The 25,276-nt window shown below is 34.8% G+C and overlaps 1 protein-coding gene across 1 annotated transcript in view; it reads right to left on the bottom strand.

The window, feature by feature from the left end:
- Positions 1-24,338, bottom strand: part of LOC136034796 (uncharacterized) — a 50,698-nt gene extending 26,360 nt beyond the window's left edge. The window contains exons 1-4 of the mRNA XM_065716211.1: positions 23,861-24,338; positions 20,425-20,674; positions 2,071-2,202; positions 444-542 (exon numbers count right to left, since the gene is read on the bottom strand). Of these exons, the coding sequence (XP_065572283.1) occupies positions 444-542; positions 2,071-2,202; positions 20,425-20,674; positions 23,861-24,301 (922 nt within the window). The 5' untranslated portion in view covers positions 24,302-24,338. The remainder of the gene's footprint in view (positions 1-443; positions 543-2,070; positions 2,203-20,424; positions 20,675-23,860) is intronic.
- Between the last annotated feature and the right edge of the window lie 938 nt (positions 24,339-25,276).

Here is a 25,276-nt window from a genome sequence, read left to right as displayed (position 1 = left end):
GTTTTAACATATTATTTTGATTATGACATATAATATCTAAATAGGATACTCACAATTTAGAGTACATTTATTCAACGAGCAAACAAGAAAAAAAACTTACCATCATATTCTCCTGCAAAGTTTCATGCTCGAAAATCAAGAAGGAGGGAGAGAGAGAAAAAACACAATAAAATGGAAAACACCCACTAAAACAAAACAAAACTGACAAATTTTCGCCTGACCACCCATAACACCAAGCCAAAGTAGGGTATAATGTGGAAAAAAAAACAATATAATTTTCCAACTTGGCCTGGAAACAGCCATCCCACGAAATTGAAAAACATAGCAATGATTGCAACAATAAAACAAATCTAAAAAATTAAAACAAAGAATGGTCAATAATAATAAAAACAAATCTCATCAGCCTTTGTTAGTTAGGGTATTTTATAAATTTTGATGCTAACCTGTTATTCCTGAGGTCAAAGCTATCGTTCCAGAACTTGTTGACGGTAGTGTAATTTCTGTTCCCGTAGTTTCACTGTTTGTACTCCTCCATGTTGAGTCTGGAATTGGAGTAATTTCTGTTGTCAGTTGAACTATAATTTTTTTAACTTTATACGGAGTAATATTATTCCTCACTCTTGAAAACAATTTCATTAGTCAATGCCTGTTGCGAGTTTTATTGAAATTCCCTTTTTCACAGTTCTGCACAGGTAATTGAGCAGTGATATATCAAGAAACCCATATTTAACGAGGGAAGATAAATTTGACACGACGTTAAAACTGACGAAAACATGAAAATTATTGGAGTTTGTAGTTAAACTTCCACATTTTACTTAATTTGGACGTGTAAAGACCTAGAAATTTCCTCACTCCCTTTTGTGTATACATAGTTGCCTATATTACTTCTTAACTTAACGGGAGGACAAAAGTTGCATAATGGCGGGTCTGTTAATTCTATAATAAAGATTCTCGTATGAAGGTAAGAAAAAAAAGCTGTGAGTGTATTTTTTTGTTCAAATAAACAAAAACAGAAAATTTTTCAAGACAGTATACAGTGACATTAAAGTTAAAGTGAACATGCCAAGCCTTTAAGTGTTTTATTTACCGATTTTTTTTTCAAAATTTGCAATAAAATTAATTTTTTTAAAAGTCAATGTGAATAAATATGCTCTTCCATTATCGAGGTCTTTTGAGAAAATAAATAGGATCTATATCACATTCCTGGTGCATTAGCGGCAAAATTTTCACTGGGGGGAGGGGGCATGTTAAAGGGATTAAAACTGGGGGGAGGAGAGTTAAAGGGGCAGCGTAAAAGGAGAAGTCAAAGGAGGAGAGAGTGTTTTGGTCATTTTGGGTCTTATAGTATATCCTTATAGTCTCGTTTGCATCTTCAACAGCCACGTATCAAGACCTTCAGGAGTCATAAGTTTGATGGAGACGCTAAAGTTGTGACTGAATTTCGCTCTGTTTTAATAGTTGACTCTCCGATGATTTGTCATTGCCTATTTTGAAGCGTTTTGGGCTGTAATGTTCGTTTTAGTTATATATGTTGAAAATAGTGAGTGCCCTGTATTAGAGGTTTTCTTTTGGTTTTATTTTCTCAATACTATTCTTGCTGCATTTTGTGTGCATAAAAAGTTCTAACAAATTTCTATTATTGTTGCATAGCTAAATAGGATATTCTGATTTCAGAGTTAATGCATTAAACGAGCCAACAAGAAAAATACTTACCATCATATTCCCCTGCAAAGCTCTATGCTCGAAAATTCAGGGGTAGGGAGAGGGAGAAAAATACCATGAAATGAGAAAAAAGCACATAAAAAAACAATAAAAAAACAGATAAATTTTCACCCCACCACCCTTAACTCGCTGTGGACCGAGCCAAAGTAGGGTACCATGTGGAACAAAAAATACAGATATACTTTTCAAACATTGCCCAGAAACATCAATCCCAGGAGGGTGCAAAACATAATAATAATAGCAACAATAAAACAAATCTAAAAAATTAAAACAAAGAATGGTCAATAATAAGAAGGACAAATCTCATCAGACTTTCAGTTAGGGTGTTTTACAAATTTTGATACTAACCTGTTGTTTCGGTGGTCAAAGCTATTGTTCCAGAACTTGTTGACGGTAATGTTGTTTCTGTTCCCGTAGTTTCATTGTTTGTAGTCCTCCAAGTTGAGTCTGGAATTGGAATAAGTTCTGTTGTAAGTTGAACTGTAAAGTTTTTGAATTTATAAGCAGTAATAATATACCTCACTCTTGAAAACAATTTCATTAGTTAGTGCCTGTTGTAAGTTTTATTGAAATTCCCTTTTTCACAGTTCTTCACAGGTAATTGAGCTTTGATATATCAAGAAGCCCATATTTTGTGAGGGAAGATAAATTTGACACAACGTTAAAACTGACGAAAATATGAAAATTCTTGGAGCTTGTATTTAAACTTCCCCACTTTACTTAATTTAGAAGTGTAAAGACCTGAAAAATTCCTCCCTCTCTTTTGTATATACAAGGCTGCTTGTATTACTTCTTAACTTGACGGGAGGACAAAAGTTGCATAATGGCGGGGGCTACGTCTGTTAATGTCATGGTAAAGATTCTCGTATGGAGGTTAGAAAAAAAAAGCTCTGAGCGTGTTTTTTTGTTCAAATAAACAAAAACAGACAGTTTTTCTAGAAAGTGTACAGCGACATTAAAGTTAAAAGTAAACATAAACTATTATCTATAGGAGACATCTGATTTCCTTTGAACTACCGACTCTTTACGCTGAAGTGTAATTAACAACTAGAATTATAAGTGTTTTATTTGCGGATTTTTATTCAAAATTAGGAATAAAATTAATTTTTTTAAAGTCAATGTGAATAAATATGCTCTAACATTATCGATGTCTATTGAGAAAATAAATAGCATCTATATCACATTCTTGAAGCATTAGTGGCGAAATTTCTACTGGGGAGGAGGGTTAAAGGTATTAACACTAGCTGAGAGGAGGGGGTTAAAGGGGCAGCGTAAAGGGTGGATTCAAAGGAGGAGAGAAAAAAGCATTTTTGGCTGTAATGTTTGTTTTATTTATAGTGCATTAGCTGTTGGTGGGGGCGCCCCCAACACCTAGTTTGTGGGGGCGCTTCGCCCCCACAAACTATGGATTGTTTTTCCCAGGGAAAAACAATCCATATTCAGATCTATACCTCATTATTCTAATGATTGCCCTTGAGCTTTGTTGATGGTAATTACTAATCGAACATTCCCTGTGTCCCCGTCGTCATTATATATTCCCCTGTGCCCCCCGGCATCCCCGTTGTAGTTGTGTCCCTGTGTCCCGGTCGTCATTTGTATTCCCTGTGTCCCGGTCATCATTTGTGTCCCGGTGTCCCAGTCTGTAATTTCTCTTTGAGTGTCCCGGTCTTAATTTATATTCCCCGTGTCCTGATCGTCATTTGTGTCCCGGTGTCTCGGTCTGTAATTTCGTCAGTCGAAAAACATGACGTCAGTCGACAAACAACTTCATGACAACATACAGCTCAATCCTTATAATGACGTCAGTCGACAAACATGACTTCAGTCGACACACAGACATAACGTCAGTCGACAGACACACAAACAAACAACTTATTTTTATATATATAAGATATAGTACATGTTTTGTTTTAATACTATAGTACATATACTATAGTACATAGTGCTATAGTACATAAATACTATAGCAAATCTTTTTTTAAGTAATACCCTAGGAGATGTTTTTTTAGACAATTTTGTTTTAAAATGTTTTTTCTTCATGAAATTCTCTTCAAGATTTTCCCCTCAGAGAACCTTTATAATACGTCATCAAAGATTTTTTTCTGCGGTAGGAATCGAATGTAAGACTAGAGATTTTCCTGGTGGAACGGTGCCTTAAACATCTGGACCGTCAAGTTATTCCTAATTTTATGTCTCGAGAAAACAATTATATGCGATAAGCTGTTTTGACGCTTGGAAAATTCTCTGCACAGTTTCTGAATCGATTAGCCATGAATCAAGTGTTTTGTATCCTTTCACCCCGAGAACGTGCGAGAATCAAACAGTGTTTTTGTTTCTTGATCTTACAATCACACCTGCTCGTTACATTATTATGATTTTTTTGACGTGAACTAGACAAGTCAAGCTTGGTATTCAATCAACGAGATGCTAAAAAAATTGTTTTAATTTCAAATAAACTCATGTTGGAGTTTTATCATAATGTGCGCAAGCTCCAATACTTACGGAGGGGGTATATCAAGTATGTCTTGGAGGCATTGATTACCTCCTGTTAAAAGCTAAAACAGACAATCTTTTGGACGATTCGGGAAAGGGTATGCAAATTAGCTCTCCAATGGATTTTACCTATTGGGATGAGTTCATTTATCCGAAGCTAGTGAAGCGCCAGGCTCTTTTCTAAGTGCTTTTAGAAATTGTCATTGTTTAATTTCCAAGGGCTTTTAATGTTTAATTCCCGGTGCTTATGTAGATATGTTGTTTTTCAAAAATTCTGTAGTAAACTTTCTGCAAAAAATGGTTGAAACATACAAGCTGACACCAATAGAAATCACCCCTTCGCCAAAATAGCACTGTGAAGGTAATCTTAGTAAATTTATTAACAATGAGACAATTACCGACGATGAAAAACTACTTCTACTTTAAGATGCCCTTCGATAAGTGGACAAGCGCAAACCCTACCACGAAAGATCATTGAAAAACATTGCCATTGATCCTATCCATCCTCAAAATTCAACCCCAAATACCGCCACAACTAAAACAAGAAGAAGATTCGTCACTGTCTAAAGTTTTAACAAGCGTTGCAGATCTATTACTCTAATCGTATCGTGAGCAATTTAAAAGACTCTAGACCTGTCTCGCTTAAAATAAACATTTACAAATTGATGATAAAAAGAATTATGCTGTAATTCATGACAAGACCTATAGTATAATCGATTTGATATCAGATTTGAATACAAATCGTAAATAACATGCATCATTTGACAGCGATTTGTATATATTTTTTTAAACTCAACAAACTTCTCAAAAAGTCTTATTGCCAACAAATATATTTTAAATCGAATAAAGGAATATATTCAAAAATTGAAAAGATGATTTTAAATCATTTTTGGAAAGTACCAGCACACCAAGGTGTGATGATGATTAACTATTAAAAAGTACAAAGCGAAGGTGTCTTAATATCAGTGCATCACCTTTTAGTATGCAAAAGGCAGTGGCCACTTCACTGCGTGTTGAAGTTCAAAATGGCTAACATTTTAAATGTGTTTATGAGAATATTGGTGGAATGGTAATTTTAAGCTCCCTCGCCACACTTGCTTGTGTCACCGGAACTTAAAAGAAGCTAGCGACATAGTTTTTATAGTGTGAACCAAGTTAAACTTTTCATCCCAATCATAGAATTTGCGGTAGTCATTATTGAGAAACAAAAGCCTTTTTCTCATTTCATATATTACAGGCAGATCTTTTGACTCTAAACGAGTTTCAAAAATGTTACAATAGTCCGTACAAGTATGTTTTACTTGCAATCAGTGTTTTCGGAAGATATGCATATGCTTTTCCATAGCGGTCGAAGAGAGGCGAAGAAGTGCCAAAGGCTCTTGAGAGAATATTGGAACAAGATTGCTATAGAACAACCCAAACAGATCAGAGTAGTTAATTTGTTAATCCACATGCAAAAAATGTTTTATTGAGATGTAATACAATTTTCTATCATTGCCCTAGTCAAATAAAGGTGGTATCGGCTGAACGATTGATAAGAACTACTTGACTTTTAATCTTGAGATATTGTATATTGAAAAAGGCTGCTGCTTTTTCCATGATTTAAATACAGTCAGGTTGATTTATAACCAACGTCCATATTGACCCCTGTCCAATCTTAGTCCTCAGGAGGCTCATTGGGGAAACCATGATAAACTTGATATTTTTCATAAACAATATTCCAATGAAAGGCAGATGAAAAAGAAGAAATTCAATGCTGGTGATACAGTTCAAATCAATAGAACTAATCATTATGGGCCACTGAATTTTTTAAAGTGTCAAAAGTCTTAGACACTAAGCCTGTAAGGTATCATCTACGTGATATGAAAAAAGAATAGATTTTTGATGGTTTTTATGAGTATGAATTGCAAAAAGTTAAAGACCATAGAATGTATCATATTGAAAAGATATTTAAGGGTCGAACTTACAAGGGTAAGAGACACTTGCTTGTTCGTTGGCTAGGATGCAACTCTAAGTTTTATTCTTGGATTGCAGCTAGAGACGTTCACAATGTGTAATGATTTCTATGTGATATTTATGTCGAATTTCTTTGACCCTCTCTACGATGATTTGAATAAAACAAGCGATCTTTGGCCAAAACTTTCCTTCACCATCAAATTATATTGACAGACACACAAACAAACAACTTATTTTTATATATATAAGATATAGTACATGTTTTGTTTTAATACTATAGTACATATACTATAGTACATAGTGCTATAGTACATAAATACTATAGCAAACCTTTTTTTTACGTAATACCCTGGAGATGTTTGGTCAGGGGAATCTTGGTCCTCGGGAGGCTCATTGGGGAAACCATAATAAACTTGACATTTTTCATAAACAATATTCTAATGAAAGGCAGATGAAAAAGAAGAAATTCAATGCTGGTGATACAGTTCAAATCAATAGAACTAATCATTATGGGCCACTGAAATTTTTAAAGTGTCAAAAGTCTTAGACACTAAGCCTGTAAGGTATCATCTACGTGATATGAAAAAAGAATAGATTTTTGATGGTTTTTATGAGTATGAATTGCAAAAAGTTAAAGACCATAGAATGTATCATATTGAAAAGATATTTAAGGGTCGAACTTACAAGGGTAAGAGACACTTGCTTGTTCGTTGGCTAGGATGCAACTCTAAGTTTTATTCTTGGATTGCAGCTAGAGACGTTCACAATGTGTAATGATTTCTATGTGATATTTATGTCGAATTTCTTTGACCCTCTCTACGATGATTTGAATAAAACAAGCGATCTTTGGCCAAAACTTTCCTTCACCATCAAATTATATTGACAGACACACAAACAAACAACTTATTTTTATATATATAAGATATAGTACATGTTTTGTTTTAATACTATAGTACATATACTATAGAACATAGTGCTATAGTACATAAATACTATAGCAAACCTTTTTTTTACGTAATACCCTGGAGATGTTTGGTCAGGGGAATCTTGGTCCTCGGGAGGCTCATTGGGGAAACCATAATAAACTTGACATTTTTCATAAACAATATTCTAATGAAAGGCAGATGAAAAAGAAGAAATTCAATGCTGGTGATACAGTTCAAATCAATAGAACTAATCATTATGGGCCACTGAAATTTTTAAAGTGTCAAAAGTCTTAGACACTAAGCCTGTAAGGTATCATCTACGTGATATGAAAAAAGAATAGATTTTTGATGGTTTTTATGAGTATGAATTGCAAAAAGTTAAAGACCATAGAATGTATCATATTGAAAAGATATTTAAGGGTCGAACTTACAAGGGTAAGAGACACTTGCTTGTTCGTTGGCTAGGATGCAACTCTAAGTTTTATTCTTGGATTGCAGCTAGAGACGTTCACAATGTGTAATGATTTCTATGTGATATTTATGTCGAATTTCTTTGACCCTCTCTACGATGATTTGAATAAAACAAGCGATCTTTGGTCAAAACTTTCCTTCACCATCAAATTATATTGACAGACACACAAACAAACAACTTATTTTTATATATATAAGATATAGTACATGTTTTGTTTTAATACTATAGTACATATACTATAGTACATAGTGCTATAGTACATAAATACTATAGCAAACCTTTTTTTTACGTAATACCCTGGAGATGTTTGGTCAGGGGAATCTTGGTCCTCGGGAGGCTCATTGGGGAAACCATAATAAACTTGACATTTTTCATAAACAATATTCTAATGAAAGGCAGATGAAAAAGAAGAAATTCAATGCTGGTGATACAGTTCAAATCAATAGAACTAATCATTATGGGCCACTGAAATTTTTAAAGTGTCAAAAGTCTTAGACACTAAGCCTGTAAGGTATCATCTACGTGATATGAAAAAAGAATAGATTTTTGATGGTTTTTATGAGTATGAATTGCAAAAAGTTAAAGACCATAGAATGTATCATATTGAAAAGATATTTAAGGGTCGAACTTACAAGGGTAAGAGACACTTGCTTGTTCGTTGGCTAGGATGCAACTCTAAGTTTTATTCTTGGATTGCAGCTAGAGACGTTCACAATGTGTAATGATTTCTATGTGATATTTATGTCGAATTTCTTTGACCCTCTCTACGATGATTTGAATAAAACAAGCGATCTTTGGCCAAAACTTTCCTTCACCATCAAATTATATTGACAGACACACAAACAAACAACTTATGACCCTCTCAAACAATTTCTTTGACCCTCTCTACGATGATTTGAATAAAACAAGCAATCTTTGGCCAAAACTTTCCTTCACCATCAAATTATATTGAAAGTATGAAGTAGCTCTTGTTGATTGCACTCTCAAGAATACATATGATATCCCGAGAGAAGATCATGCATATGATATAAGAGTATGGTGAAGAAAAGGAATGGATAAATCACTTAACTCTGATTTATACCCATATCTCACCCTAAAATACAAGGAATTTGGTAGCATGCATGATGTGTGTAGCACAATCAATAGAAGAATATTTGCTCGTAAAAATGATTCATATCACTTTAACTATTCAAAGGAATACGGTAAGATTTACATTAGCTTCCCCATTGAGAATCAAAGGATTCATCTCAACGATAATCTGAGATATACGTTTGGTTTTAAACACAATATAATCAATAGTAAAAGTGCTAGAGAAATCAGTGGGATGGAAACTTTTACTTTTTCAGACTATCCATCTGACTTTTCATTGGACAAATGTACATTTCTTTATACATTCTTTGTTGAGACATCGAGAGTTGGTAATGACAATCCCCCCTCCTATGTGCTTTTGAACGAAAAACCACTCATGAACACATTCACCACTAAATATAAAGCACCTTCAATATAATTAAATACAATTATTCAATTATATTTTTATAATTGAATATAATCAATATAATTGATTATATTATTCAATATAATATTCAATAAAGAACCTTCAATTCCTGTAAACACTTTATATTTGGAACTGTGCCAGTTAACTTGAAGAAATCAATCAAGCGATCCTTTAGCAATAACGAAATGTTTGGATTAGATTAAATGAATTTTCGGCTCAATCAAGATGACTAAGAGAAAAAATACTTTGTTTGTCCTCATAGTGATTGCTATGTTGCTACTCTTAGACCACGGTAATTGGGTCATAAAATGGAATTTTACAAGTGTCGTTTGTCAATGTCGGGTTAAGGTCATGGCAATGGGTTTACCAAGTTGTTTCGCTTTGTTCTACCCCTGGCTAAGCAATATATTGCTCTCCTTGCCGATGAGTTTGTCTCCTCTACACTACGAAATTGGAGTTCTGGGAAGGATTTACAAAATATGTATTACAAAATCTCAGGTCTTGCCTGCGATCCCTCGGCAAGCGATTAAAATTACGACAAAACGGAAAAGGTAAAAATAGATCACAAACACCTTATCAGTCATCAGTCTATACTTAGTTCAGAAACGAAAGACAGCACTTATATCCAAGAAGAAAAAATAAACAAAAAGGAAAATTTGTTATATCCAAATAGAATTTATTTTTCTGACGAAAATGGTAAATTTACAACACAAATAGTCCCTTCTCTCAGTCTTCTCGTCATTGAATCTTTTCAATGCAGAAAATGCTGATTTGAGTGTAAAACATGGTTACTCTGAAGAATTCTATCCAACACGATCGCTCTCTGAAAATGTTCATTTTCAAATTTATTGCAGTGAAGACTGTTTAATAGATTTGACTTCCAAATTTACAGATTTGAATGTGATAGTCAAAAATGTAACTATGAAAAACCAAGAGGGGCTATCCTCTGAAAATTTTGTGCTTCACAATTTGTTTAGACAAATAAATGTCTGTACAAATGGAGCGTTGGTGAGAACTAACAAAAATCTTTCGAACTATTTAAGTTACATACAATCTATGTTAATAACTGCAAAGTATTATAAGAATTTGAGGGGTGTAGACAGTTGATATAAATATAAAATGGATATTGACACTACCAATGTACTTAGAGAGGCAACAGCTAGTGATTTATAATTATTAGGTAAAAAATTAAATATTTAATATACCCCAATGAATACCTCCTAATGTCGAGACTGACATACAGTTACATTTGCTTCATCAATTTATATTTTTCAAAAGGTACATGCAAATGCATCTGCTGCAACAATCTCTCAGCTTTGGTAATAGTCCATGTTAAAGACAATAGGTTATGAGTTTTGTTGTTTGGGCAATTGAAAAATTAAGCGCAAGTGGAAACAATATCAAACTACTCGTTAGCAAACAATTATGAATCAGGGAAATTTTGTCACGGGTTCACGTACTGACACTAACTCGTTATATATCAATAGCGAATTTCCTTCAAAACTCGCTTTCGCTTTTGTCAAACGTGCTAATGCAACAATATCATGGACGAAGTCCCAACACCAATTTAAATGTTTGGACTTTCATCTCTTATATGTAAAGTATATGGAATTCTGCTCTACAGTTTTTCCTTTGATGAATCCTATAGGACCCTATACGAATTAACAATGCAATCACCAGATCGATATTCGCAACTATTTGAAAATGGTGTAACCGATACAGTATTTGCAAAAACTCATGTTATCATGGTATTAGATTCGTCTGGTACTCAAGATATGAATATTGTCCGAACGGACCCTCTACGTTTAGGGTGTACCTTTGTCGAGCCGTTGACGGAGGGTATAGCATTAATCTCACTAAATCAATTTAAAAATATATTGAGAAATTAACCTCAGTAGCAGTGTTCTATTAGGCCTGGCACGATGAACACAAATCATACAGTCAATGCTGCATTCAACTGAATTCAGTCAATTAGATCAGTCCAAATAAAAGACCTGTTGCATACCCTTGGATTTCCATGGACATATTCATTGCACTAGCGATAACATTGGTATTGTTAATAATAGCCAGTCGACTGGAAAGACGGGTCATCTTTCAAACATCTTTTGCATCTTTCAAACAGCGACGAATATAGATTTTTTAACCCTCTTGGCCTAATATATGCATCCACACTCTACATCAAAAACTTCATGAGCGAAAAGGAAAATTTATTATTCAAAATCGGATGTCAGTACACGATTTATCGACCAAAAGCTGAGGTTTTCATGTACTTCTACAATGAATTTTTTAATGTGGTGGCTATAATTACAGTAAATTTGGTCGATAAATCTGCGTAAATACAGTAAATTCGGTGCCATAAGAATAGACTCTTCTAAAAATATTTGTGAATTTGTTTATTAATAAAATATATACATCCACAATAAAAGTATTTGTCTTCGCCTCTTAGATTTCTTCTTCCACGGATAGGAAATTCACGTGTTTCAATTTGATTATTTGAAAAAATGTTACACACGATATTCTCATATGAAGAATCACTTACTAGGCTTATAATCATAGTAACCATTTTCTTCAAAACCATGTAGAAAAGCCAGATTCTCTTGTTTTTCCAGCAATTGAAGCGCAGATCAGATTCTTCCTCCGGAAATAATTTAAATCTATGACGATACCAGTCTCTTAAAAATAAACTGAAATCACCTGTAAGATTTTTTCCGATCATACTAAGGTAAATATTTTCCCCTTGGTCACATTTACCGTAGTACCAATTGGAGCATGGGAAACCTCTAGTGTGAGAGTTGCAGACATCTTCAAGACAGGAGTTACAATATTTAATTTGCACTGCATATCCTCTATGGAATTTACATGGATTGTATTATCTACACTTTTCTTTACATTCATCAACAATATTACAATTCTCACAGGATGACCAGCCGCCCAATGTAAACAAACATAATGGACATGTGTAGAGCATTTATTTTACTGCTTAGTGTCTCACTTCCAAAAAGAAACCATAAAATGAATGTTTTTTTACTTCTAGAGAAATGAGAGATGTATTTGTGTGACCTAACAAAACCTGGTTGGTCAGGTTTTTCGACTTAATCATTGTTGCCATGTGAAAAAACGTCCGTCTTAAAGGAATTTCTAGGTAATGTTCAAAAGCAAATCCACAATACCATTTTGTTTTGTTTCGATTAGTATGTCAATAAATTCAGCAAATGGAGGTGGTCTGCGACATATAAGTCTCGTGTAATAACACAAAGATGGGGACATATCTCTCATTATATCGTCAAGCATTCTTTGAGAGGATATTTTCCTTTGCACTAATAGGTCTTGAAAATGATCATTTAGAATGAAACATTTTTCCAAAATCACAAGATTCCCTACGTTTTTTGTTTATCAAATCCATCCATTTCTTAATCTTGACACTCTCACTGGCAATTATAGACTAACAAAACCAAATAATGAAGATTCTTTCTATCTTCTCGTCACCAGAAAAAAATATTCGATTTCAAAACATTATTATTTTCAAAAATAAAAAATAAAATCTCTCTCTTCCCTTACATACTGAACCAAATTATTTTGTTCAATATATTTCACTAATGCGTTTAACCCATCTTGTAGTCTTTGTATACGTTTTACATTCACTTTTGCTGCAAAAAATAACTGTTCTTCCAACTTGAATTTTCTCAATGATATCACATATCTTGCAAACATTTCGTCCCATTCAAAGGTTAGCAGAGAACCTTGTAATTTCCACCCTAACATTTGGGGGGGGGACTCTTGGTTTCATTTCACTGATGCTAGTACCCTCAACTTCCAACACAATAAAATCATTCGTTAAAGAAATATATACTTAGAACCAAAATGAATATTCACAATGTATGCACACTGAATTTTTTCTCATACTAAGGTAAGTGGACCAAATCTCGTGTAAGCTCTATTTAAACAGGTGTCGTTGACACGAAAAAATACATCATCCTCAATATAATTGTATAGGTAAACAATAACATTCCCTATAATAATAATAATAATAATTTATTTATAACCCACGAAGTACGTTAAACTGTGGAGTAAACACACAAAAAAAGAAAAAACAAGACAAAAACATAACAACACAAATAACATAGCAGCATAACGACATAAAACATAAATAAATTACCTCCAATCAAAAAATGGCCAAAGAGGGTCAAAAACACCGACCATTTGCCGAGTTTTAAAACATATATCTTTAGATAAATGTTTCAGTCGCGAGGGCGCATCAACGATGTCAAATTTAGAGACGACTGTATGATTCCGATACCACCGAGGCAGACGCAGTAAATACTTGCAATACTTAAAATATCCTGAGCGTATTTTCTTTGTATCCTTCTTGCGAAGGAGGAAAGCAAAACCAGAAAGATAAAAAACAGCAGGGGCACAAAAACTAGAATAAATACGGCATAGTCCATTTCGGTTATACCGACCACGATTTGGTGAAATTTTCGCGTATCCAACCCGCGTACTTTTCAGCACGCTGGACGTAATAGCGGAGCAAGTAGACGAAAGTGACGTGGAAAAAGAGAGACCCAACCATTTAATACGTGCTGAACATGCTATAGTTGAAGAACCCAAGCAAAGAGGTGATGCTGGTGGAGGACTCCCAAAACACAAAAACTCACATTTGGAGGCATTAACTGAAAGGCCTACTGTGGATAGTGCGGCTGAAAGCCGGTAGAAGTTGGTAATTAGACTATTTTTTTTCCAGCTAAGAAGCAGAACATCATCAGCATATGCAACGTGACTAATGCCTAAATTATCGTTGTAAAAAATTGACGGTTGAAGACGTTGGAGTCACGAAGCTAAAACACATTTAAAAATGCCCGGGGATAACACGGCACCTTGCCTAACGCCTTTTTTAACAGGAATATACTCCCCTACCGTACCATTCAACTTCACCCTAACTGAAGAATTAGCATACCAATACTTCAGCACGGAAACAATAGAAAGGTTAACACCCGAGGCTGCTAAAGAAAACAAAGCCTTTGAATGAACTACATTATCAAAAGCACTAGATATGTCAACAGTCAAACAATACAGGGGACTTTTTTGAGCAACAGCTTGTTTCATTAGCCGACCCACAATATGGTGAGCTTGAAAACAGCCCATACCTTTTCTAAAACCAAGCTGGAAGGGTGTAAAATTGCACTTGGAGTTAATGGCCGGTAGCAGTACATATTCAAATAGCTTACTAACAAAACAAGACACAGTGATAGGACGATAATTAGAGGAAGCACTGGGGTCCATACCCCTCTTGACTATGGGAGATATACAACCGGACAAAAAACTATCTAGCACAACGGACTCTGCCAAACACATCTGAAACAATAATTGAAAATGCTTCACACTTAAAGTCATTATGGGGTCACTCCTGACATTTCCCTATCATTTTGGCATAGGAAGTGTAATTTTCTCTGCGTGGGTCCAGGTTTCTGCTAATACTCAACGTAAATTAATACACGCTTTATCTCGCGTGTGTGTGTTTTTTTTGGGGGGGAGAGGGTGATCAGCAACTCTGGGATTGTCAAAACACTGAAATGAGTCCAGATTGTAATCTATGTACCAGATGTTTCTATTACTTGCCTTTTAAAAGTGCAAGTTAACTGTTTCTTAAAGTGTTTATTTTAGAAGAAAAACGGAAAAGCGTCAAGTTTGCCTCAATCTATCTTTAGATTAATTTCAATCTATCTTTTAGATTATGTAGTAGAGAATTTTTTTCCGGTTCGAATGATACTAAGATCAACGGAAAACATTGTTTGGAACGCGGTTTTATATTTTATTTCGTGAGCAATGATAGCTGGAATTAAACACCAATTGATTTTTCATTGCGCTCTTTTTTTCTTCCGATACAAAGACTATTTTGAAAAAAATTGCTGTATCAAAATTTTGATCGAATTCGTTTGGAGGAAAAACAGCATTTAGGGAGAAGGCTAGTTGCCTTTCGATTACTTTTGACTCTCAAAAATAGCACTAAAAGTTTCAGTTTATAATTAAAGGAGCCCCCTCCAAAGTATATTCAACCACCTCTTCCGTTAAAACTTATATTCCCCCAGGGCATAGCTTACAACACTTGCCCCGTGCTTTGGTGTGTTGTGTCAACCGTGGAGTTTTTGTTATATGATTTTTATCTATTTTTAACTCAATGGCTATCGTAAAATTTGATTGGATGTATTTAGGGAAAATAGGATGTCAAGGAGGGAGGGGGCACTAGTTGCTCTCTGGTCCCTTTTGACTTTAAAAAAGAAAACTTTAACTTTCATTTTCCCATCGAATTACGAACATATTACGAACAGGAGCGTTTGCTTGATTCCTTGTTGTTTTTTTGGAGTGAAACCTAACCCCGGAGGTGACATGGTTACTACTGTCCTGGATATAGCAGATCAAATGGGTTTAATTGTTCAGAAAGAACAGGTGTTGCCAGTGAATCGCTTTTGACCTCCGAACACCACGGGGAATATTCGGACACCTGTTGCGCCAGCTTTAGCCATATTCGTGATTAAAAATGTGACTTACTAGCTGTTGGGGTGGCGCTTCGTGCCACCCCAACACCTAGTTAGTGGGGGCGCTTCGCACCCCCCAAGACCCCCCCCCGCGCGCGTAAGTCGTTACGCGCCATTGTAGTTGTGTCCCTGTCCCACCTGTGAATATAGATAAAAGAGAAAAGATTTCTCTTTTCGTTATAGATATATATGTTTTTAACTACGTAAAACTTGCGAATATACAACATTCTTCGATGTCCCATTGTCTGTGCATTTAAATAGATTGTCAGGTTTACCGACTCTTGAACATGCAACATAAAATTGTCCATGGAAAAAACAATCCGTATTCAGATCTATACCTCATTATTCATATGATTGATCTTGAGCTTTGTTGATGGTGATTGCTAATCGAACATTCCCTGTGTCCCGGTCGTCATTTATATTTTCAGTATCCCGGTCGTCTTTTGTGTCCCAGTGTCCCAGTCTGTAATTTCTCTTTGAGCGTCCCGTTGTTCATTTATATTCCCTGTGTCCTGGTCGTCATTTGTGTCCCGGTGTCCCGGTCTGTAATTCATTTTTGAGTGTCAAGGTCGTCATTTATATCTCCCGGTCGTTATTTATATTCCCTGTGTCCCTGCTTTTAGTTTTCTTTTTCTCCTTTATTTTTTAAGTTTTTTCCTTTTTTAGTTTTTTTTTTCTTTTTCAGTTTTTAGTTTTTTTAGTTTTTTTATTAGTTTTTAGTATTTTTTTCTTTTTATTTTTTTTCCGTAGTTTTTATCTTTTTTTAGTTTTTTTAGTTTTTTTTTCTTTTTAAGTTTTTAGTTTTTTACCTTTTTTTGTTTAATTTTAGTTTTTTAGTTTTTTTAGTGTTTTCTTTTTAGTTTTTTTGTAGTTTTTACCTTTTTTAGTTTTTTTTCTTCTTTTGTATTAATGCTAAAGCCAAGGTTCAAACCTGGAGCCTCTCGGACCTAGAACCTGAAACATAACGCTTTACCAACTCAGCTACTTCGGCTTGAATACATTTGTTATGAGCAGCTTCCTCGGGTGTTGCCATTGTAGGTTCTTCAGTCATTTTACAATTAGAAAATTCTCTTTCAACGATCTTCTTACAATTAAAAATTTGTCTTTGAACGACATTCTTAAATACCTGTGTCCTGGTCGTCATTTATATTCCCTGTGTTCCGGTCGTCATTTGTGTCCCGGTATCCCAGTCTGTAATTTCTTTTGAGTGTCCCCGTAAGTCATTTATATTCCCTCTGTCCCGGTCGTCATTTGTGTCCTGGTCTGTAATTTCTGTTTGAGTGTTTTTTCTTTTTAGTTTTTTTTAGTTTTTTACCTTTTTTCTTTTTTCAGTTTTCTTTTTCTTCTTTATTTTTCAGCGTTACTATGAAATACACATCGCCAAACCTTTGCTTTTTTAACTAAAATCTGGTAGGCATTGATGACCTTATCCAAGTCAAAATCCCGAACCCAATCATGATCGCTATCATTTTCAGTTTTGATATGTTTTGACTCTCGCTGTCCAGGTGGATTTTCATCTAACTGCGCGGTTTTGCGTTCTTTAGCCGCAAGCCTGTTTTCTTGCTTTTCTTGTGATTCCTCGGCGCGCTTTCTTTTCTTACTTTCTCTATCAGCCACAAGTTTTTTGGCATAGACTCTTTGAGCAGCTTCCTCGGCTGTTGCCATTGTAGATTCTTCAGTCATTTTACAATTAAACATTTTTCCGTCCAAGATCTTCTTACAATTAAAAATTTGTCTTTGAACGATTTTCTTAAATACTTTTAGCCTTCTTTTTTCGCTTTCTCTTTTAGCGGCAAGTCTGGTTTCGCGTTGCTCTTGTGATTCCTTGGCACGCTTTCTTTTCTTACTTTTTCTATCAGCAGCAAGTTTTTTGGCACAGACTCTTTGAGCAACTTCCTCGGCTGTTGCCATTGTAGGTTCTTCAGTCATTTTACAATTAAACATTTTTCCGTCCACGATCTTCTTACAATTAAAAATTTGTCTTTGAACGATTTTCTTAAATACTTTTAGCCTTCTTTTTTCACTTTCTCTTTTAGCAGCAAGTCTGGTTTCGCGTTGCTCTTATGATTCCTCGGCACGCTTTCTTTTCTTACTTTCTCTATCAGCAGCAAGTTTTTTGGCATAGACTCTTTGAGCAGCTTCCTCGGCTTTTGACATTGTAGGTTCTTCAGTCATTTTACAGTTAAAAATTTTTCCGTGAACCAATGTCTTAAATACCTTTAATGACGTCATCGTCATAATGACGACATGGCGACCTGATGACATGACGTCACTCGACACACACACAGACAACTAATTTTTATATAAATATAAATACTAATTTTAAAGCAAAACCAAAGCTGGCAAAATCGGGTGTATTCGTCACTGAATATCTCACAAAAATGAGAAAAGTGATTCTCGAAGTTGCGAGAGGCAAATATGGTGTAAGAAACGTCTGGACTGATCGTGGCTATATTTACAAACGTGAACAAGGCGATGTCCACCCAATACGCATCCATTTGCATGTTGACAACCTATAGCTTTTAATAATATTTGTTCATCTGTGTTTATTTGTATTAGTTTTTTTTTCTATTATTTAGTGGCTTTAGTATTTATGTCCTATTAATTTTTGTTTATTTTTATCGCGGGAAAGAAAGTTACTTTACTTTTTTATTTATGATGAATGATTTTTGTTCGTTGAGTTGATTTATGTCTATTGCAATTCGCATTAAAGATCATTTGAAGGCGCAAATTGGACTTGATGATTTGCCTATTATTGATTCAAAGCCTCTTCACGAAAGTTCTTACATATTGCCGTCACAAGTTAGTTCAGACATGTCGCTGTGTCTTTGCTTGTGGAATTGCCACCTTACTACAGGGTATTTAGATGTTCTGCATTTAATTGAGATATCTTCTTCAAAATTTGATATTATGGGTGTTCGTGAAATTGTTTTTTGAGTGCAGACCAACCTTTCTTGGCCTATTATTTTCCAGGATATAATTTTGAGGTGAGGAATCGATCAGCTATGAACCGAGGAGGCCTGGGATTCTTGATTAAGAACAATAGGAGGTATAGGATATGGGACGATTTAGATGTTTGGATAGAAGGTAAGTTTGAAAGTTTTTGTTTAGAATTGGAAATTGAAAGAAATTTTATTTTAGTTAGTATGGTGTATAAGCCGCCCAGTGCTCGCTTGGATGAGTTTGTCACAGGCTTTGATGAGTTGATGAGGCTGGGTTCGTCTACAAGAACAGACTTTTTTTGTATGGGGTACATTAACTATAATCTTTTAGAGCTTTCAGGTGATAATTTGGATTTTCTTAATTATATGGTTTCAAATGATATAACTTGTGTAACTATCCGAATTTCTGGTCATTCTTCTACCCTAATTGACAACGTCTTCGTGGGACAGTTATTTAAGTCAAAGCTGTTCTGATGTGATCATTTATTCAGGCTTAAATCATCTCCTAGTAATTGGTCATGTGATTTGTCTCAGAAATGGACGTATCCAGTCAAAGGAAATACTGAAACGTGAACTAAAAACACAGAATTTGCATAACTTTGCCATGGAGTTGAGTTGGATGAAGTGGGACTCTGTCCTTGTTATTTTAGGTTATTCTTCTATAGCTTTTGACCAATTCATGTCAATTTTTCAACCAATTTATGAGAAAACATGTCCCTTGCGACATGTAACGCAAAAGGAATGAGCTTCCTTCGAACCTCATGCAACCAACTTTCATAAAAACGTTTTATGTCCCCGGGGCATAGCTTAAATCAATTGCTGCCACAATTTATGCTGTTATATCAACCTCAATGTTTTTGTTACACAATCTTTGGTCTATTTTGAACAAAAGTAATATCTCAGAAATTTGAACAGATACATTTGGGGAAAAGAGGACGTTGGGGGTCTAGTTGACCCCCGATCATTGGCTCTTAAAAAGGGAACTAGACGTTTCAATTGTTAATCGTTTGATGCTCCCCTCCCCCAAAGTTCATATAACCACCCGTTCCATAAGAACATTTTATGTAACGTGGCATAATTTATAACAACGGGGTACAATTTATGTGTAAAATCTCGACAACGGCCTAGATAATCAAGTTGAAACTTTCAAGTATTATGGGAATGGGGCGGGGCGTGTAAATAATAAATCCTGACTAAGAGAAGAAGCTAAAACTAATTCAAAAGACGCTTAGTGCATCTAGGCTCTCAGATGGAGATGGAGAATAAGTTTTCAGAATGGGTTGAAGAATGAAGAACGGACAAGAAACTTCAAATTTGTTTTGGGCAGGTGTGGCCAAAAGCGTCAGGTCTGTGATTCACTTAAGCATTTTGTACTATAGACCCCTTTGATAATTAGAATATAGTTTCGTCCAAGTAGTAAGGTAAATTAAAAGACGCTATGTGGTACCAGATTACAAAAATGACCTACGGTTTATCTGCCATAAGTTATAAAAAAGGGTGTATTTGAAACACATTGGAAATTGGTTATGGTATCAATTAAAACTTTCGTTTAATATAAGGGGGAAGAGGATCTAAAATGTTGAGGTATATCTAATCTCGCCCAAGTGGCTATTTCTGCTACCCATAACACTGTAAACTATATGATAGCCCACCGAATCAAAATTTTGTTATAGTCATTTTCCTTGGAAACTTTAAAAGGTCTATTAAGTATATTTCGGTAACTAGCATGAACCCCCTTGCCTCAAGGGCAGTGTCCTTTTATTGTGTTAACCAACCATTGACAACAGAGAGGTTTTAGTGTTTGGTCTTGGTTGTTCGATTTATCTCTTGGAATCCTAAGGTATCTCGTGTCTGTTTGTTCTTTTATAAAATCTTGGAGACTTACCAGTTGTTTCAGCCGAGGAATATGTTGTTCTTGAGCTTCCTATTGTTGTCTTCAGTGCCGTACTCTCAATGCTAGGCGTCATTCCTGTTGAAAAAAATGACGTTGTTACATTAAATTCCGTTACCAATGGTGTTTCTGATGTTGGCTGTTCCGTGGGTTGAGTAACTGTACCAAGAAGGGTTGCCTTAAATCGTGAAAGGTATATGCCTTTTTTTCGTGGACTGTCAACATATCTTGCTGCTAGGCATAACTAAAATTAAATATACTCTTTCATCTTGTACTCTATTTTTATAGACAGCTTTTATATATAAACACAATTGCATTTAAGCAAGCAACAAAACATACACATAATATCGTAACTACGCATCTTATATTGTTTTTTCATTGATTTATAGTATCTTCGAATATAGTTTACAGATTTACTCGTAGTCAGTGGCTCAAACAGGTTAGTAAACTTTTGTTGTTGATGGATATACGACCCAAGTAACTAACAGCACGGTTAAGGTTTACTTTCGTTCCAAGTGCTCTAAAGTGCATAGCACTGCATATAGCAAGATTCTGGTGACCGCATGTTGTTTCTTTGTTATTATTAGAAAACCACTTCCATATCTGGTTGACCCTCCTCCTACATAGGTCAAACTAAAAAGTGCGTAAAATGGGCTTGCTTACACGTAACATTACCTATAGAGCGAAGCGTATTAGTCCATGAGTCCTCGGGCAGCGGGGCGTGATCTGTATTCTATATTTCTATTTAATTAACCTGGTTCGAGGGTTTTTTTCTTTTTTTTAGTTTTATCACTCTTTGTTGACTGCTGCCCGTGGGCTCATATGGACTAAAACGTTTCGCTCTATAGGTAATATTATCTGTAAGCAAGCCCAATTTACGCATTTTTAGTGTCATTGGAAGGGAATTTAGAAACCTAAGAAATGGATGCGCTTCTCTAATAATGACAAAGAAACAAAATGTAATCAGCAGAATCCTGCTATATGCAGTATTATACACTTCAGAGCACTTGGAACGGAAGTAAACATTTACCAACAGCACCACCAAAATCATCAGAGACAATTCTCTACCTCTTTTTAAATGCTCTTTTTAATAGCACAGTGACCGAAAGGCTTCCATCACCCTTCTTGCGATTTTCGCTACCCTTTTCATAATCTCCAGCATATCTGATAAAAATCTTGAGACAGCAATTCTGTTCAACATAGTCAAAAGGTCCAATGAACATGCAACCAGGGATAGAATGCCTCTATAACATGAGGGGGAAAAGTCACACATAACACAACTTTACCATAGTTTGTAAATAGATCTTACTGCGTAAAAGCAGGACATTTTTGATGTTGGGCGTGCTTTCGGCTCAAAACTTTCTCGTCCGATCCAATCTACGTCCATTGTGACGACTGAGAATAAGTGATGCTACAGGATGGATCCTACTGCCCAACGCAGGGCAAAGTAGTCCTTTTATATGAACTTGTCACGATGGATATTTTCCATCAAAGCTTTTCAAAAAGCCCGTCTCAATTGAGTTTTATAGTCAAACTAGGGGGGGCGTTGACTCCTTTAATCAAACATATTTAGGCATGAGCACGAGTTCAATGACAAGGTGGTGGCCGATATGTCAGGTGTATGGCATGATGAATACACCTTTTATCAACTCGTTCATCATTTACGCAAAACTTTGCCAAAACTTTGACAAGACTTTGCCAGTGACGTCGCTTTGTGATGACTTTGTATGAAAAGCTGGTAAAGCCACACGTCCGAAAACATAAATGAAACGCCTGGTTTGTCATTTGAAAAACAATTGGAGACATTCTAAGGTGAATCGTGCTCGCCAAACAACAGTCTCAGGGAAGGGTAAAAGGAAAAACTGCCGGTTCTGTCCACTCAGTAACTGCCGCAAAAATTCTCACCGCTTTATCTCATGGTGGAAACCATTTTGTAGTAAACACCGATCGTTATTGCGCCTAGAGTGCAGACCAGAATAGCCCAAGGACGTAAGGTTTCTTGGTGCCCCTGTTTAGGGTCCTAGGGTTAAAGAACAAGCTTTTAAGACCCAAAAGACAAGTTTGTCTAGGCGGTAAGGAGTTAGAAACTCCTACAAAACTAGTTTACCGAGTTTACCAAGCATTAAAAGTGACTTTTGATAGCTTATATTTCAAGAAGTGTTTGGTCATAATGAATTGTATGGGATGAATGTAAAAGCTGATCTGAATAATACCATAAGGGAGTTAAGTTGCTTGTTTGTGCGTTTTGAATTTTGCTTTTTTACGTCTTGTGTAAGACATACCTGCTTTGCGTACTAACAAACACAGTCCGCATGATTTAAAACTGTAAGTTTAAAATATTATAGAGTAGTTTAACACAAGAAACAAAAAGGGTTAACAGGTTGAAAAACTGTGATTATTCTATCAGTTATGATAACTTGTTGATGAAAGATTTAATTAATATAAAATAAAATTTTCATTATGTCAAAAAGGCTTTTGATGATAACAGACTAGATTTTTATAATATTGGGCTATGTTTTCATAATATGAGGCAAGATTATGGGAATGTTAGGCAGTATTGTAATAATATTAGGCTGATATTTGGAATATCAGGCAAGTTTTTGACACTACTTGACAAAATTTGATTAAATAAAGGAACATTATGATAATAACAAATAAGATTTGGTAAAACAACGCAAGAATTTGATAATACCAGGCAAGATTTTCGTAGTACAGACGAGATCAGTATCGGGTAAGACCTTGAAAATACTATGCAAGATTTTGATAATACCTGGCAAGATTTTTTAATAATAGGGAAGATTTTGACAATGCTAGGCAAGATTTTGGTAATATCAGGAAAGATTTTGATAATACTAGGCAATATTTTAATGTTACCAGGTAATATTTTGCCGAAACTATTTAAGATTTTTAAAGCAAAGGGTATTATACCAGGCAAGATTTAGATAATTCTAGGTACGATTTCGGCAACACCAATCAACACTTTGATAATACCAGGCACAATTTTTATAATACCTTACATAATTGATCAACTTTAATAGCATTTTAAATAATGAGGTTAGAACGACTCAATATTTACAAAAATCACTAAACTTTCAGCAGTTTCATATTACTTTTTTTTGATGAAATAGAATAGCGGTGCAAAATAAGCCTTGTTCTCAATAAAGCACAAATGAAAACAATAAATTTAGTAGTTCATAGAGACGGGAGCACCACGCTTATTTTTGATAATGTCTATTCGTCTAAGTTTGAAGCGGTATTCCGTCTGTTTTAACTTTCATTGATTTGCTGCTACGAATATATGTTATTTCTTAGTTTGACGCATTAAAATGACTTTTTTTCTGCTTGTTATTGGTTTCAAATGCACTTTTAACTTCCCTTGAAAAGCTTTTTGTGGAAAAGATTTTTCTAATTAACATAAGTAAAAGCTTACAGAAAACTCCAAAGCAGAAATATTTTTCACCAAATCCACTGTCAGGTTTTTCCAAGCAAGTCTTGTGTTTTCAAAGAAATGAAGTGTTTCAAAGCTTCCATTCAGATTGTTCTTAGCCTCAACAGACAGTCTATTCACAGGGTCAGAGAGACTACTTTGTACAAGAGCTTCTATCTCCAAAGATATTTCAAAATTTCCTTCGAAAATTTCATTTGTGCATAAATATTGCGTTATATTTTCGGGCTCTGTATCATTAAAGGCTAAAACCCTAGTCTTTTCTTCAGGAAGTTCACTACCAGGGATAATTTTAGCAAGATACCAGTCACCATTGTCATCCCATATCCTTTTAGACTCATTTAAATATTCAAAATCATCCAATATAGTGATATCGCTGGACAAAACGGAGCCTATCAGAAAGAAGTAGAAAAATATTTTTAGCATTTTCAATTAGAGAAATCAACTACTGAAGAACTGAATATTTTTATGTGATTTTAGATGATAACTTTCTTATCAACTGTCATTTGTGTGACAGATGGAATGACTTAAAAAAACTTACAAACTCTTTATTAAAATTTGATCTTTAAAAGGAATTTTATCTTTTTTGAAACAGCGGTTTCATTGTAAGCTAGAGAAAGATTAAACTGCAAGCAGTTAACAAAAATTTAAAAGGTATTGTCTTAGGAACACTTTCTTTTTCTTTTCTTTATAAAAATATACTACTGAGTGATTTGTCATTTCTATTGAATGTACGAGCTCATTTTAAATTTTAATTAAAGGTAAATCAACAAATAAACGCTTTTAATTTTTTTTATTGAACTTTTAAAATAAAATAGTTATGATTAATAATTAAAGCTTCAAGTCTACGTTTTTGTATAAAATTATTTCCCTTAATATGCATCAGAAAAAGACTAAAAAAATCAAAAGTATAGAAAATTTTTTCAAACAGCTGATAATTTCCTTCAAAGAATGATATTTGAAAATCAAAGTAACTTTACAACTAATTCAAAGAATATTCAGATACTGCTATTGCGACCACTAGCGACTTGCTGTAGTACCGAGCCACCTGAGGTCAATCAGGCTAGGCAAACCACTTTTCCAATCCAACACATTTTTAGTTTCACTATTTGCTTCCTCAAATGAAGTTTAAATTTCGGTTAAATCCTTTTTTATGACTTGCGTCAAACTCCATACAATTAAACCCTCACATAATTCAAACTCATTTTACTCAACCCTCATGCAATTCAACTACTATTGAATTCAACCATAGTTTAGCTCAGCCCTAATTTACATCAACTCGATGCAACACTAACCCTTCTGAACTCAATATTCATTCAGCTCAAACACAAGGGAACTTTTAGATCACAATGAAAAGCTCAAAGTTTATAGTAACCCCCCCCCCCCACACACACACAAAAA

This window comes from Artemia franciscana, chromosome 13 (assembly GCF_032884065.1).
Source record: "Artemia franciscana chromosome 13, ASM3288406v1, whole genome shotgun sequence".
Taxonomy (NCBI): domain Eukaryota; kingdom Metazoa; phylum Arthropoda; class Branchiopoda; order Anostraca; family Artemiidae; genus Artemia; species Artemia franciscana.
The sequence above is the reverse complement of the archived record's forward strand: the minus strand, read 5'-3'. Positions and strand labels throughout refer to the sequence as shown.